This window comes from Coregonus clupeaformis, chromosome 28, assembly GCF_020615455.1.
Source record: "Coregonus clupeaformis isolate EN_2021a chromosome 28, ASM2061545v1, whole genome shotgun sequence".
Classification (NCBI taxonomy): Eukaryota; Metazoa; Chordata; class Actinopteri; order Salmoniformes; family Salmonidae; genus Coregonus; species Coregonus clupeaformis.
This window is the reverse complement of record NC_059219.1, coordinates 14532549-14549522: the sequence shown is the minus strand read 5'-3', so window position 1 is coordinate 14549522 and position 16974 is coordinate 14532549. Positions and strand designations below refer to the sequence as shown.

The following is a 16974-nucleotide window of genomic DNA, read 5'->3' as shown; positions in this document are numbered from 1 at the left end:
TCAGAGTTGTTCAGATTTACAGTAAACCATAATCAACATGAAAACACCCCTGTGTGTCAACAAGAAACATAGTGGGAAAAATGTACGTGGGCAAAACAGGGCGTGGGTAGTTGGGTAGGTGTGTGTGAGTGTGTTCTGGCGGCAGGTAGGGTGGGTAGGTACATTTGCATCATCTGACTCCAGCACCATTACATGATCCTGAATAAGTATTTGCTGATTGAGAGGAGACCGTGACTGTGCAATATCGACATGTTTGGATTTATCAAGAAGGCTGGACAGTCATTTGGTTCATAGGAAAGTGTCCCGTTCATTTCTGATCCGTGGTGTTTGATAAGTGGCAGAACTATGGAGTATCCTCTGGTGTGTGTTATCTTCCTGGTGCTGCTCAACTTCACTACAGGTGAAGTGGACAATACACTAATTCTGGAAATATATTGATGCCTATTTGTGCTACAAGTAACAGGTTGTTAAAATGTCTCTGTTTTTAACCACTTCAGTCAAACGGTATCAAGTCAGAAAGATGGAGAATCTATTTATATTACATTGACAACCAATGTCTAGGCTCTAAACAAATACTATAGAGAGTAGGTCATTTTATAAATGTTTAGTTCAACTTGAAGGCACTGATTTTGAAACAAAAGCAAGTATTTCTGTTAAAGTGCCATAGTCGGAAGATCTGCTTAAAGATTTTTTTGTATTTTAAATAAAATATTGAGAAGACTTTTGTACTGATTAATAACATCTCAAAACATGAACTAAACTCATCAATCCATCCTTTTCTAGATGTCTCTGGCCAGCTGTTGGTTCCTTCTATGAACCCCTTAGCTCTGGGCAGCAATGTCACACTGAACCTAGTTCCCCAAAGCCCCATCATCATAGGGACCTGGTCATATGAAACTACAGTTGTCGTACTTTTCTATCCTACTGGCCTTAGTGTGCATATCAGTTATCAAGACAGAGTCTCATTTAACCGCTCCTCCTCAGAGTTGTCCATAAGCTCTCTCCAACTCAACGACTCAGGAATGTATACGATCCAGGGAATGGAGCCAGACCTGCACACAGTGGTGATATTGTCTGTCCGGGGTAAGGAAATTAACTCTGCCTGACTGTTTCTCCTTCTACGATGGTAGACTCTCACTCACACACTCACTGGCACACACAGTCATTTGCTAACACACATGCTCACCTGCACACTCACATCCAAACATGCATGCACATACATTCTCTATCAATGATTAATCTCTGTCACAATAATAAAAGGCAAAGTCATTTTCCTGACATGGAAAGCTAACACTTAAATGTGTCAGTGTATTCTGAACCTATAGTGAAGTTGGCCTTCATAATACCTTTGAAAATAATGAACCTGAACAGATCACAGAGTATGAGCAAATTTTTATTTTCAATTTCAGATAAGACGTACACAATACCTTTTATGTGTGTGCAAAGAGACTAAGGGCTCTACAGCGCTCAATCCTGTAACTTGGTCTCTATGAAAAGTAAATAAAATAAAATAGCATATTTAGAGTAATTTCCAAAACAAGTTTTACAGTGTGAAACAAAACATGGTTGGTTGTAATTCAGTAACATCACACAAAAACACTTTCTTGAGACACATCCATCTTATCTTGACTGCCATCTACTCTCTCACCCACAGAGCTCATTTCAAACGTGACTCTAAGGGCCAACGCCATTGATCTAGTGGAATTGAACGACACTGCTATTTTCACCTGCTCCGTCTCCTCTGGCACTTCCCTCTCTTACCGCTGGCTGAATGGCAGCTCAGAGGTAACAGCCAGTGACAGAGTTTGGCTTGGTGGTGGGAACAGCACTCTCACCATAGTCAGTGTGACACGATACGATGAAGGGCCTTTTAGATGTGAGGTCAATAACGGAATCAGCAATGGCACCAGCCAGCCCATTGGCCTCAACGTTAGATGTGAGTATCAGAGTCTGCAGTACATATGAATCATACACAACAGACATGGATTCTACCTTGTCATTGAGAGCCAGCATGCCATTCAATGATGCAATATGCCTATTTCCATCCCTAACCATTCCTCTGTGTCCACAAATGTCATATAGTTGGTAGTGAATATTTGATTATTGATGGTTATGAATACAATGTTATATAATTAGGCAATAAGTCCCGAGGAGGTGTGGTATATGTCCAATATACCACGGCTAAGGGCTGTTCTTATGCACAACGCAACGCAGAGTGGCGCAGTGGTCTAAGGCACTGCATCACAGTGTTAGCTGTGCCACTAGAGATCCTGGTTCGAGTCCAGGCTCTGTTGCAGCTGGCCACGACCGGGAGACCCATGGGCGGCGCACAATTGGTCCAAGGTAGGGGAGGGTTTGGCCGGCAGGAATGTGGGTTTGTTTCCCACAGGGGGCCAGTATGAAAAAAAACACGTAAGCATTCACTAACTGTAAGTCGCTCTGGATAAGAGCATCTGCTAAATGACGTAAATGTATATTGGCTGTATACCACAAACCCCTGAGGTGCCTTATTGCTATTATAAACAGTTTACCAAAGTTATTAGAGTAGTAAAAAGCAATGTTTTGTCATACACGTGGTAAACCACGGCTTTCAGCAAATTCAGGGCTCAAACCACCCAGTTTACAATGGTCTTTTTACCACCGATCGAGTGAAGTACAACACGACAAATGACTCATCCTCTTCTTTTACCCTAGAGCCGATATCAGCAGTTGCATTGAACAGTGATGGGAAGCCACCGATACTAGGTCAGTCGCTCACTCTGCGGTGTGAGGTGACTGGACCTGTAGACTACATTCACTGGCTGATGAACAGCCAGATCATCTCCCTAAACAACATAACATTCTTCTCTACGGACAACAAGACAATGGTTATCAACCCAATCCAGTTTTCTGACAGTGGAGAATATCTCTGTGAGGCCTTTAATGCTGCCAGCAACCTGACCAGCATGACATACAAGCTTGTGGTGAACTGTGAGTACTACAAGAGCTAGTAATCTTTGTCTGATAAAACCAATTCAGTGGCCTTGTAGTTAGAGTGTCTGCCCTGAGATTAGAAGGTTGGGAGTTTGATCCCTGGACGAGACATACCAACGACTGTAAGAATGGGATCCAATGTGTCTTTGCTTGGCGCTCATAATTAAGGAGATAGATTGGCGTTAAGGGCCTGTGATAGACTAGCGTCCTGTCCAGGGGATGTACTTATACATCAAGCTGCAACACGCTACAGAAACAGGAGATAGGCTCCTGCTCCTATGAGGGGTATCGACCAGAGGCTAATTACTTACTAATCTTTGTCAAAATAGTCAAACCATAAGATTAACCATACTGTCTTGTGTTTAACAGTTGGACCAGAGAGACCTGCTGTAACTAGTCCGGATATCGCGATGACAGGACACAGCGTGACCTTCAACTGCTCGGCCTCCTCTCAGCCTCTCAGCCAGTTCAGCTGGTTCTTCAATGGCTCCCAGGTGGCGACTGACTCAGTGTATGAGACTGGCCCACTGACCTTAGCCAGTTATGGGGAGTACACCTGTGTGGCCTTCAACAACATTACTGGCAGAAACAGCACTGTCTCCAAGATGCTCACCGTCATTGGTAAGACAGAAGAGACATCCAAACTGTTTAACTTGTACATGTAGATATAGGCCATTCAACATACAGTGATTGTGATGTAGTCAATATTATTGTGACCTGACGTTTTCTTCACAGACCCAGTAACCATGGCCACGGTGAAAGTCATCGGTGCCCAGCCAATAGCAGACTACATGTTTACTCTGACCTGTGAGACCGCTGGAAGCATTTACTCCATTCACTGGATGAGGAACGGCTGGCCTCTGTATGCTGACAACAGAACAGACTTCTCTATGAACAACAATACACTGACATTCAACTCTGTCCAGCATTCTGACAACGGAGACTATCAGTGTTCTGCCTACAACCCCCTGAGCAACATGACCAGCCCAGAATACAGACTGACCGTCAACTGTGAGTAGTTATTATCAAGTTCAACTTTGAACCAATGGCCTGAGGTGGAATCTTTGAGAACTTTCTTTATAAATATTGTAGTAAAGTCAATGGGAAGGTTTGGATCCCACCTCTTATACCATCTGACATATGTTGATGACCTTTGACCGTCTGGCCAATGACAGATGTTGGGTTTAACTCACGTGTCAAACTCATTCTGCAGAGGGCTGAGTGTCTGCGGGCTTTTCGATCCTCCCTTGAACTTGATTGATGTATTAAGGTCCCTTATTAGTAAGGAACTCCCCAAACCTGGTTGTCTTGGTCTTAATTGAAAGGACAAAACAAAAACCAGCAGACACTAGGGCCTCCATGGAATGAATTTGACACCCCTGGTCTAACTGATTTTCTTTGTATCATAGATGGACCGGAGATGCCTATTATAACAGGACCAGCATTAGGAGAAACAGGACACAGCGTGACCTTCAACTGCTCGGCCTCCTCTCAGCCTCTCAGCCAGTTCAGCTGGTTCTTCAATGGTTCCCAGGTGTTAAATGGCTCAGTGTATGAGACTGGCCCACTGACCTTAGCCAGTCATGGGGAGTACACATGTGTGGCCTTCAACAACATCACTGGCAGAAACAGCACTGTCTCCAAGATTCTTACTGTTGTTGGTGAGTCAGTAACTGCTACTTAAAATCAAGGAACTAAAACATGCTTTAGTTTGTTTGTGTTCAGTTGGTTTTAGACACAGCCTAAGCGCTGTTGAACCTACAGTATAATTAGATGGAAGTTGAGATATAAAGTGCTGAAAAACCATTTGACATACTTTCCACAGCACCTGTGACCATGACCATGGTGAAAGTCATTGGAGCCCAGCCAATACTGAATGAGACATTCTCTCTGACCTGTGACACCGCTGGAACCATTTACTCCATTCACTGGATGAGGAACGGCTGGCCTCTGTATGCTAACAACATAACAGACTTCTCTATGAACAACAATACACTGACATTCAACTCTGTCCAGCATTCTGACAACGGAGACTATCAGTGTTCTGCCTCCAACCCACTCAGCAACATGACCAGCCCAGAATACAGATTGATCGTCAACTGTGAGTAGTTATTATGGCCCAAATCCAAACTTGATTTCTGCAAATGTAATTCTCATTTGACCTATAATGAGGGCAAGATGGAATTTACAGTAATGGAGTTGGGGTAAGTTTGGATCTGACTTCTGACACCAATGTATGAAAAGCCAAGGGGGTGGTTGGGTATTGCTGGGGTCAAACCAAGGCAAGCACACTAATGGCATTTCCAATAGCTAATCTCATTCAATATCTTCATTATCTTGTGTTTCCCAGATGGTCCAGAGAGACCTGTTATCATGAATCCAGATATAGCGATGACAGGACACAGCGTGACCTTCAACTGCTCGGCCTCCTCTCAGCCTCTCAGCCAGTTCAGCTGGTTCTTCAATGGTTCCCAGGTGGCAACTGGCTCAGTGTATGAGACTGGCCCACTGACCTTAGCCAGTTATGGGGAGTACACCTGTGTGGCCTTCAACAACATCACTGGCAGAAACAGCACTGTCTCCAAGATGCTCACCGTCATTGGTAAGACAGAAGAGACATCCAAACTGTTTAACTTGTACATGTACAGTGAGGGAAAAAAGTATTTGATCCCCTGCTGATTTTGTACGTTTGCCCACTGACAAAGAAATGATCAGTCTATAATTTTAATGTTAGGTTTATTTGAACAGTGAGAGACAGAATAACAACAAAAAAATCCAGAATAACGCATGTCAAAAATGTTATAAATTGATTTGCATTTTCATGAGGGAAATAAGTATTTGACCCCCTCTCAATCAGAAAGATTTCTGGCTCCCAGGTGTCTTTTATACAGGTAACGAGCTGAGATTAGGAGCACACTTTTAAAGGGAGTGCTCCTAATCTCAGTTTGTTACCTGTATAAACCATGGCCAAGACCAAAGAGCTCCCCAAGGATGTCAGGGACAAGACTGTAGACCTACACAAGGCTGGAATGGGCTACAAGACCATCGCCAAGCAGCTTGGTGAGAAGCTGACAACAGTTGGTGCGATTATTCGCAAATGGAAGAAACACAAAATAACTGTCAATCTCCCTCGGCCTGGGGCTCCATGCAAGATCTCACCTCGTGGAGTTGCAATGATCATGAGAACGGTGAAGAATCAGCCCAGAACTACACGGGAGGATCTTGTCAATGATCTCAAGGCAGCTGGGACCATAGTCACCAAGAAAACAATTGGTAACACACTACGCCGTGAAGGACTGAAATCCTGCAGCGCCCGCAAGGTCCACCTGCTCAAGAAAGCACATATACAGGCCAGTCTGAAGTTTGCCAATGACCATCTGAATGATTCAGAGGAAAACTGGGTGAAAGTGTTGTGGTCAGATGAGACCAAAATGGAGCTCTTTGGCATCAACTCAACTCGCCATGTTTGGAGGAGGAGGAATGCTGCCTATGACCCCAAGAACACCATCCCCACCGTCAAACATGGAGGTGGAAACATTATGCTTTGGGGGTGTCTTTCTGCTAAGGGGACAGGACAACTTCACTGCATCAAAGGGACGATGGACGGCGCCATGTACCGTCAAATCTTGGGTGAGAACCTCCTTCCCTCAGCCAGGGCATTGAAAATGGGTCTTGGATGGGTATTCCAGCATGACAATGACCCAAAACACACGGCCAAGGCAACAAAGGAGTGGCTCAAGAAGAAGCACATTAAGGTCCTGGAGTGGCCTAGCCAGTCTCCAGACCTTAATCCCATAGAAAATCTGTGGCGGGAGCTGAAGGTTCGAGTTGCCAAACGTAAGCCTCGAAACCTTAATGACTTGGAGAAGATCTGCAAAGAGGAGTGGGACAAAATCCCTCCTGAGATGTGTGCAAACCTGGTGGCCAACTACGAGAAACGTCTGACCTCTGTGATTGCCAACAAGGGTTTTGCCACCAAGTACTAAGTCATGTTTTGCAGAGGGGTCAAATACTTATTTCCCTCATTAAAATGCAAATCAATTTATAACATTTTTGACTTGCGTTTTTCTGGATTTTTATGTTGTTATTCTGTCTCTCACTGTTCAAATAAACCTACCATTAAAATTGTAGACTGATCATGTCTTTGTCAGTGGGCAAACGTACAAAATCAGCAGGGGATCAAATACTTTTTTCACTCACTGTAGATATAGGCCATTCAACATACAGTGATTGTGATTGTAGTCAATATTCTTGTGACACTGACGTTTTCTGACAGACCCAGTAACCATGGCCACGGTGAAAGTCATCGGTGCCCAGCCAATAGCAGACTACATGTTTACTCTGACCTGTGAGACCGCTGGAACCATTTACTCCATTCACTGGATGAGGAACGGCTGGCCTCTGTATGCTGACAACAGAACAGACTTCTCTATGAACAACAATACACTGACATTCAACTCTGTCCAGCATTCTGACAAAGGAGACTATCAGTGTTCTGCCTACAACCCCCTGAGCAACATGACCAGCCCAGAATACAGACTGACCGTCAACTGTGAGTAGTTATTATGGCCCAAATCCAAACTTGATATCTGCAAATGTAATTCTAATTTGACCTATAATGAGGGCAAGATGGAATTTACAGTAATGGAGTTGGGGTAAGTTTGGATCTGACTTCTGACACCAATGTATGAAAAGCCAAGGGGATGGTTGGGTATTGCTGGGGTCAAACCAAGGCAAGCACAATAATGGCATTTCCAATAGCTAATCTCATTCAATATCTTCATTATCTTGTGTTTCCCAGATGGTCCAGAGAGATCTGTTATCATGAATCCAGATATAGCGATGACAGGACACAGCGTGACCTTCAACTGCTCGGCCTCCTCTCAGCCTCTCAGCCAGTTCAGCTGGTTCTTCAATGGTTCCCAGGTGGCAACTGGCTCAGTGTATGAGACTGGCCCACTGACGTTAGCCAGTCATGGGGCGTACACCTGTGTGGCCTTCAACAACATCACTGGCAGAAACAGCACTGTCTCCAAGATGCTCACTGTTGTTGGTGAGTCAGTAACTGCTACTTAAAATCAAGGGACTAAAATTTGCTTTACTTTGTTTGTGTTCAGTTTTTTATACACAACATATGTGCTGTTGAACCTACAGTATAATAAAATGGAAGTTCAGATAAAAACTGCTGGAAACCCCTTTGATCTGTTTTCCACAGCACCTGTGACCATGAGCGTGGTGAAATTCATTGGAGCCAAGCCAATACTGAACGAGAGATTCTCTTTGACCTGTGAGACCGCTGGAACCATTTACTCCATTCACTGGATGAGGAACGGCTGGCCTCTGTATGCTGACAACAGAACAGACTTCTCTATGAACAACAATACACTGACATTCAACTCTGTCCAGCATTCTGACAACGGAGACTATCATTGTTCTGCCTCCAACCCACTCAGCAACATGACCAGCCCAGACTACAGATTGACCGTCAACTGTGAGTAGTTATTATCAAGTTCAACTTTGACCCAATGGCCTGAGGTCGAATTTTTTAGAACTTCCTATATACATTTTGTAGTAAAGTCAATGGGAAGGTTTGGATCCAACCTCTTATACCATCTGACATATGTTGGTCCTCTGTAGCTCAATTGGTAGAGCACGGCACTTGTAATGCCAGGGTAGTGGGTTCGATCCCCAGGACCACCCATACGTAAAAATGTATGCACACGTGACTGTAAGTCGCTTTGGATAAAAGCGTCTGCTAAATGGCATATTATTATTATTATCTTTGACCATCTGGCCAACGACAGATGTGGGGTTTAACTCACGTGTCAAACTCATTCCGCAGAGGGCCGAGTGTCAGCGGGTTTTTCGATCTTCCCTTGAACTTGATTGATGTGTTAAGGTCCCTTATTAGTAAGGAACTCCCCAAACCTGGTTGTCTTGGTCTTAATTGAAAGGACAAAACAAAAACCAGCAGACACTAGGGCCTCCATGGAATGAATTTGACACCCCTGGTCTAACTGATTGTCTTTTGTATCATAGATGGACCGGAGATGCCTATTATAACAGGACCAGCATTAGGAGAAACAGGACACAGCGTGACCTTCAACTGCTCGGCCTCCTCTCACCCTCTCAGCCAGTTCAGCTGGTTCTTCAATGGCTCCCAGGTGGCGACTGGCTCAGTGTATGAGACTGGCCCACTGACCTTAGCCAGTCATGGGGCGTACACCTGTGTGGCCTTCAACAATATCACTGGCAGAAACAACACTGTCTCCAAGATGCTCACCGTCATTGGTAAGTCAGACTACAGATTATTTGCTTTGTTGTGTTAATTTACGATCTGATAAGAAGACTAATATCTCAATATACACTGAGTATACCAAATATTAGGAACACCTTCCTAATATTGAGTTTCCCTCAGAACAGACTCAATTCGTCGGGGCTTGGACTCTACAAGGTTTCGAAAGCATTCCACGGGGATGCTGGCCCATGTTGACTCCAGTGCTTCCAATAAAAAGCATGAGCTGGTGCACACCCAGAGAAAATTATTATGTGTAGAGGTGCTGACTAACAGCAAATAAACTGTAAGCTGTAAAAATAAATAAAGAGTCGCACACTCTATAGTAATTTATTGGGTAAACCACCAAAGTTTCGGCATCATTGTGCCTCCTGAAGAAGGCACAGTGATGCCGAAACGTTGGGGGTTTACCCAACAAATTACTGGAAGTTTACATATAGAGAGTGTGAGACTCTCTTTATTTATTTTTATGACTCCAATGCTTCCCACAGTTGTGTAAAGTTGGCTGAATGTCCTTTGGGTGGTGGACCATTCTTGATACACACGGGAAACTGTTGAGGGTGGAAAAACCCAGCAGCGTTGCAGTTCTTGACACAAACCAGTGCGCTTGGCAACTACTATCATACCCCATTCAAAGGCACTTCAATCTTTTGTCTTTGCCATTCACCCTCTAAATAGCACACATACATAATCCATGTCTCAATGACCAGCCCAGAATACAGATTGATCCTCAACTGTGAGTAGTTATTATGGTCCAAAACCAAACTTGATATCTGCAAATGTAATTCTAATTTTGACCTATGAGGGCAAGATGGAATTTATAGTAATGGAGTTGGGGTAAGTTTGGATCTGACTTCTGACACCAATGTATGAAAAGCCAAGGGGATGGATGGGTATTGCTGGGGTCAAAACTTTTGTCATTGCCATTCACCATCTAAATAGCACACATTCATCATCCATGTCTCAAGGTGTAAAAATCCTTCTTTAACCTGTCTCCTCCCCTTCATCTACACTAATTGAAGTGGATCTAACAAGTGACATCAATAACGGATCATAGCTTTCTCCTGGATTCACTTGGTCAGTAATGACGGGCCTTGTAGCTCATGGAAAGAGCAGGTGGTCTTAATGTTTTGTAACTCAGTGTACAATAAACATATTTATCATACAAAAGAGCCAAAACTCAGTCACATTTCAAATGTTTACTCGGTGAAGATGTACAGCTGAATACAGATACTGAACAAAAATATAAACCCAACATGTAAAGTGTTGGTCCCATGTTTCATGAGCTGAAATAAAAGATCCCAGCAATTGTCCTTATGCACAAAAAGTGTATTTCTCTCAAATTCTGTGCACAAATTTGTTTACATCACTGTTAGTGAGCATTTCTTCTTTGCCAAGATAATCCATCCACCTGACAGGTGTGGCATATCAAGAAGCTGATGAAACAGCATGATCATTACAAAGGTGCACCTTGTGCTGGGAACAATAAAAGGCCACTCTAAAACGTGCAGTTTTGTCACACAACACAATGCCACAGATCTCTCAAGTTTTGAGGGAGTGTGCAATTGACATGCTGACTGCAGGAATGTCCACCAGAGCTGTTGCCAGAGAATTGAATGTTCATTTCTCTACTATAAGCCCCCTCCAACATCATTTTAGAGAATTTGGCAATACGTCCAAATGGCCTCACAACCGCAGACCACGTGTAACCACGCCAGCCCAGGACCTCCACATCTGGCTTCTTCACCTGCAGGATTGTCTGAGACCAGCCACCTGGACAGCTAATGAAACTGAGGAGTATTTCTGTCTGTAATAAAGCCCTTGTGTGGGGAAAAACTCATTCTGATTGGCTGGGCTTGGCTCCCCAGTGGGGAGCTTATCCATAGATAAGGCCCTAATGAATTTACTTCAATTGACTGATTTCCTTACATGAACTGTAACCCAGTACAATTGTTGAAATTCTTGCATGTTGCATTTATAATTTTGTTCAGTATTGTTATGATGAGTTTCTCGGGTATGAAAGAGTCAAGGATGCAAGGATATACTTAGACACTTTGTAGATAGTTAATGCAAATATTTAATGATTGGTACCGGGTTCGTTACAACAATGACCAGAGCTTTGCCCTTGGTGTTACGAACATCTGGTAAGTCTCCATGGGCACTCCCTGTCTTTGATGTTCATCACTCTTTACCCCAAGTCACTATCCTGCCCATCACTCAAGCTATCCTAAACATCACTAATCTACCTTGACATAAGGAATGTAGAATTCATGACCCCAAACCACTTATCTCGTAACTCTACCCTCACAATACTATGACATGACATCATTACAAGTATACATTCAATACAGTGCAGTGTCCACTTATACCCTTAGCTCTCACCCCCTCCTTCCACAAAGATGTACTTTTCCATCACCCAGGATTTATATGTGCTCCTCCATGCCTATCACAGGACTTCTCATCAGTCAGGAGAGGCCTTGGGAGTATACATTCCTACAGCACACTGCAGTCCACTAAATAATTAAACTCTTCTCATACACAGAGTTTGAACCTAACACTACCTTCAACCTATAAACACATAAAAACAATCTACAGTGCCTTGCAAAAGTATTCATCCCCCTTGGCGTTTTTCCTATTTTGTTGCATTACAACCTGTAATTTAAATTGATTTTTATTTGGATTTCATGTGATGGACATACACAAAATAGTCCAAATTGGTGAAGTGAAATGAAAAAAATTACGTGTAAATTTTTTTTCTAAAAAGTACAGAATGGAAAAGTGGTGCGTGCATATGTATTCACCCCCTTTGCTATGAAGTCCCTAAATAAGATCTGGTGCAACCAATTACCTTCAGAAGTCACATAATTAGTTAAATAAAGTCCACCTGTGTGCAATCTAAGTGTCACATGATCTGTTACATGATCTCAGTATATATACACCTGTTCTGAAAGGCCCCAGAGTCTGCAACACCACTAAGCAAGGGGCACCACCAAGCAAGCGGCACCATGAAGACCAAGGAGCTCTCCAAACAGGTCAGGGACAAAGTTGTGGAGAAGTACAGATCAGGGTTGGGTTATAAAAAAAATATCTGAAACTTTGAACATCCCACGGAGTACCATTAAATCCATTATTAAAAAATTGAAAGAATATGGCACCACAACAAACCTGCCAAGAGTGGGCCGCCCACCAAAACTGACGGACCAGGCAAGGAGGGCATTAATCTGTGAGGCAACAAAGAGACCAAAGATAACCCTGAAGAGCTGCAAAGCTCCACAGCGAAGATTGGAGTATCTGTCCATATGACCACTTTAAGCCGTACACTCCACAGAGCTGGGCTTTACGAAAGAGTGGCCAGAAAAAAAGCCATTGCTTAAAGAAAACAATAAGAAAACACGTTTGGTGTTCACCAAAAGGCATGTGGGAGACTCCCCAAACATATGGAAGAAGGTACTCTGGTAAAATTGAGCTTTTTTGGCATCAAGGAAACTCTATGTCTGGCGCAAACCCAACACCTCTCATCACCCCGAGAACACCATCAGTGAAGCATGGTTGTGGCAGCATCATGCTGTGGGGATGCTGTGAATAGTTATGCACGCTCAAGTTCTCTGTTTTTTTGTCTTATTTCTTGTTTGTTTCACAAAAAAAGTATTTTGCATCTTCAAAGTGGTAGACATGTTGTGTAAATCAAATGATACAAACCCCCAAAAAATCTATTTTACTTCCAGATTGTAAGGCAATAAAATAGGAAATATACCAAGGGAGGTGAATACTTTTGGAAGCCACTGTATTCATACCGAGAGTATATAATGATAAGAAAAATAAAATATATAAACCAGAAATATAAAACAGTATTTTACAATCAATCAGATCGTACAACCATTTGTTTTATATATATATATATATATATATATATATATATATATATATATATATATATATATATATATATACAGTACCAGTCAAAAGTTTGGGCACACCTACTCATTCAAGGGTTTTTCTTTATTTATACTATTTTCTACATTGTATAGTAGAATAATAGTGAAGACATCAAAACTATGAAATAACACATATGTAGTGTATATGTTTTATACATCCAACTATTGCATCGCTGGAACTAACCATTTTATCAAATGACAAATATTGATACTGTACATAAAGCAATACACATCCTCTCTCCTCACAGAGGCTATAAAGTCAGTGATGGTGAAACGAAGCAAAATACCGATAGCATCTGACAACCTAACCCTGACCTGTGATGTCACCGGGCGCTATGACATCATCTACTGGATGAAGGACAACCTGCCTCTGGTCCTGAACAACACCTTGAACTCTGACATCACCATCTCCAACAACTCTCTGCACTTCAGTCCAGTCAAGGTGTCTAACGATGGACACTATCAGTGTGTCGCCACCAACCTCCTTCGTCCACACACCAGCCCTAAATACCAGCTATTGGTGAACTGTAAGTACTGGCATTTTAATCTGTTGGTAAAATATTTTAAAATATAAAAATGTTATATTATTTAATGTAGAAACAGTCAGAAACCCACCACTATTATATTATGACGGTTAGTGCTATCTGTGATCCTTGGGACTTCCCTACCCTAAACCCTAACCTTAACCATAAGTCTTACCTAACCCTAACCTTAACCCTTACCTTAACCATTTTACATTTCAACTTCAATGGGGGGACGTCAGTGTTGGACGTCCCAAGGATTCCATTTAGACTTTTCCCTATTATGACCCACCCTCTCTGAACCTCTCTCTGTAGATGGCCCTCTGAGTGTGAACATCTCTGGCCCAGGCTTAGTGGTAATTGGCTCAGTAATCACTGTCAATCTGAAGTGCTCAGCCGACTCCCGGCCAACCAGCGAGTACCGGTGGAAATACAACAACCAATCATTGCCGGCAACTGGTCCTTTGATGGCCGTAGGTGTCTCCTTGAAAAATGCAGGGATATACACCTGTGTGGCCAAGAACCCTCTGACTAACATCTCAATGTCCAAGACCATTAGTCTGGATATCACTGGTAAGTGGGTGGATTGTTGTACTAAGACCGAGGTGGAAAGTACTGAGTAATTAAATGTGACAAAGTTGTTTTTAATATGTTGAATTTAATTTGGTTCTAGTTTGCGTACTTGTTTGTGCAAGGATCATTTTCATGCATCAGGGAAATGCAATAAAGACATTTTCTGAACTGGGGAGTACAGACAGGAATCAAGAAGATATATACACTGTATATATATTTTTGAACATCCTCACTCACTCATTATATTTCTCCTCCCCTGCCTCCCCTCCTCTCCCTTTCTCCTTTCTCTCTCAGGCCACTCGCCTGCCCCTCCATTCCAGTCCAGAGTTGGTCTGATGCTGATGGCCCTGCTAGCTCTCTCTCTCTGCCTCTGATCAACCACTGAGACCATCACAGTATGGACACTGCTTGTCTGTCTGCTGGCTGGGAGCCAATCACTCCCTTCCCTCTACCCTCACTGACCTGAGAAAGGACTGGATAGGAATAAGTGGTATTGTCGATATTATGATTGCCCCATCTTGCCACCATAGGGCTGGGTTTAGTATGCTCAGCTCCTTTCCAATGTTTTTAGGTTGTGAGGAGAGAGTCAACAAGAGGTCAGAAGGGAGGGGTCTATCCTCTTAGAATAGAACCCACCTCCACAATGTGTTTTTATGTCAATCATCTCTATAAACTGATATTCCTTTTAAAAACAACAATCTTGAAAACTGGTCTTCAACATGGTAATTGAAGGGGCAAACATCCACTGCTCAGCTGCACTGCCTATTTCTGTTTCTAATTCAATGTTCTTAGATATTCACTGCCCTTGTGACTGTTGCCCTGGAGTCCATTCACTGAGTCCCTTTCTGTGTTGTTCTGTGTTTGATCATGTATGTAAACTCTGTAGTTCAAGTACAAATTCAGGTATTTAGCTTATAAATACCTTAGAGGTAAAACGTTTCAAACGATAATACATTTAACTGGTGTTTATGTAAAACATGGCTTGTTTTTGCACCTATTTAATGTATAAGCTTGTAAATCCTCAGAGGAGATGCAGGCTTGTGCTGTTGTCTTATGTTTATATTTCCTCTTCATTAATTATTGTCTTAAATAAAGTGTTGTCTTTTCACACCTGTCCTACTGAATGGTGCAAACTTGGGTGATTTCTTTATTGGCAAAATCGCTGTGAAGAAATGTGTCAACAGAAGGAGTTAGAGTGGCACAATACAAGCAAAAGGAAATATGAAATCTAATGATAAAATGCTAAAATAATACATTGGAAATCTCTCCACACACATAGTGAAACTTGTTATAAAAATGTGTATTACAAAGGAGAATAATTATAAAATACATTTTTATTAAAAAACGAGTCATGGTTCTTGAGAGAGATTACAAAACACGGTTTCAAAGTTTATAAAGTAGTAATTAAAGATCTACTCTTTAAATTGGAATACTCATGAAGTTTTTGCCTTGGTCACCCTTTGACCTCTCTACCCTTTCCATGATCTTCTGGCATTTCCGCTGATTCTTGAATCCTTTCCTTACGCACATTGCCACAACTGGATTGTGCGTAGGTTGGAGAGGATGGGAGAGAGATACACAGATTAGTGACTTTGGGAGAGTCCACTGTAACAAGTATTGTAGTAACTCTTCAATGTACTGCTGTTCCACTGTAACAAGTATTTTAGTAACTCTTCAATGTACTGCTGTTAGTGTTACAGAAACACAGGGCTACTCACAGGCCTTCCTGGGCTTGCGGTAGGATTTGGCAGAGTCCTGGCAGAGGCAGCCTCCACTCAAACCCTCTCTCCTCCTCCCTGAGTGACACAAAGCAAACTGCTTTATTAGCCTGAGTACCATTCGGTTTCTGCCAACTATTTGCCATCCAAAAAAATTACAATCATGGGCTGTCAGAAACAGACTGACAAGCAGGCTAGGATTGTATCCACTTACGAAAATCACAAACTACTGTATACCATTAAAATATACAGTACAGGTAAAAAGTTTGGAAACACCTGCTCATTCAAGGGTTTTTCTTTATTTTTACTATTTTCTACATTGTAGAATTACAGTGAAGACATCAAAACAATGAAATAACACATATGGAATCATGTAGTAACCAAAGAAGTGTTAAACAAATATATTTTAGATTCTTCAAAGTAGCCACCCTTGCCTTGATGACATCTTTGCACACTCTTGGCATTCTCTCAACCAGTTTCACCTGGAATGCTTTTCCAACAGTCTTAAAGGAGTTCACACATATGCTGAGCACTTGTTGGCTGCTTTACCTTCACTCTGGGGTCCAACTCATCCCAAACCACCTCAATTGGGTTGAGGTCAGGTGATTGTGGAGGCCAGGTCATCTGATGCAGCACTTCATCACTCTCCTTCTTGGTCAAATAGTCCTTACACAGCCTGGAGGTGTGTTGGTTCAATGTCCTGTTGAAAAACAAATGATAGTCACACTAAGCGCAAACCAGATGGGATGGCGTATCGCTGCAAAATGTTGTGGTAGCCATGCTGGTTAAGAGTGCCTTGAATTCTAAATAAATCACAGACAGTGTCACCAGCAAAGCACCCCCACACCATCACACCTCCTTCTCCATGCTTCACGGTGGGAACCAGACATGCTGTGATGAGGTGGTGTTGAAGGAGTCAGGCGCAGGAGGGTAAATCACAGAATAACAGGCTTTAATCT

At 42.5% G+C, this 16974-nt stretch overlaps 1 protein-coding gene across 5 annotated transcripts in view; it reads left to right on the top strand.

Annotated features, from left to right (window-relative positions):
• Window positions 1–15421, top strand: part of LOC121542872 (hemicentin-1) — a 58903-nt gene extending 43482 nt beyond the window's left edge. For 3 of the 5 annotated variants that reach the window (XM_045208621.1, XM_045208622.1, XM_045208618.1), the window contains 9 exons: window positions 4799–5074; window positions 5324–5575; window positions 7250–7525; window positions 7775–8026; window positions 8189–8464; window positions 9013–9264; window positions 13452–13730; window positions 14040–14297; window positions 14592–15421. In XM_045208621.1, the coding sequence (XP_045064556.1) occupies window positions 4799–5074; window positions 5324–5575; window positions 7250–7525; window positions 7775–8026; window positions 8189–8464; window positions 9013–9264; window positions 13452–13730; window positions 14040–14297; window positions 14592–14671 (2201 nt within the window). In that variant the 3' untranslated portion in view covers window positions 14672–15421. Of the gene's footprint in view, window positions 1–4798; window positions 5075–5323; window positions 5576–7249; window positions 7526–7774; window positions 8027–8188; window positions 8465–9012; window positions 9265–13451; window positions 13731–14039; window positions 14298–14591 lie in introns of those variants that run through there. The other 2 variants (XM_045208619.1, XM_045208620.1) reach the window with 2 other exon arrangements.
• Window positions 15422–16974: the final 1553 nt, after the last annotated feature.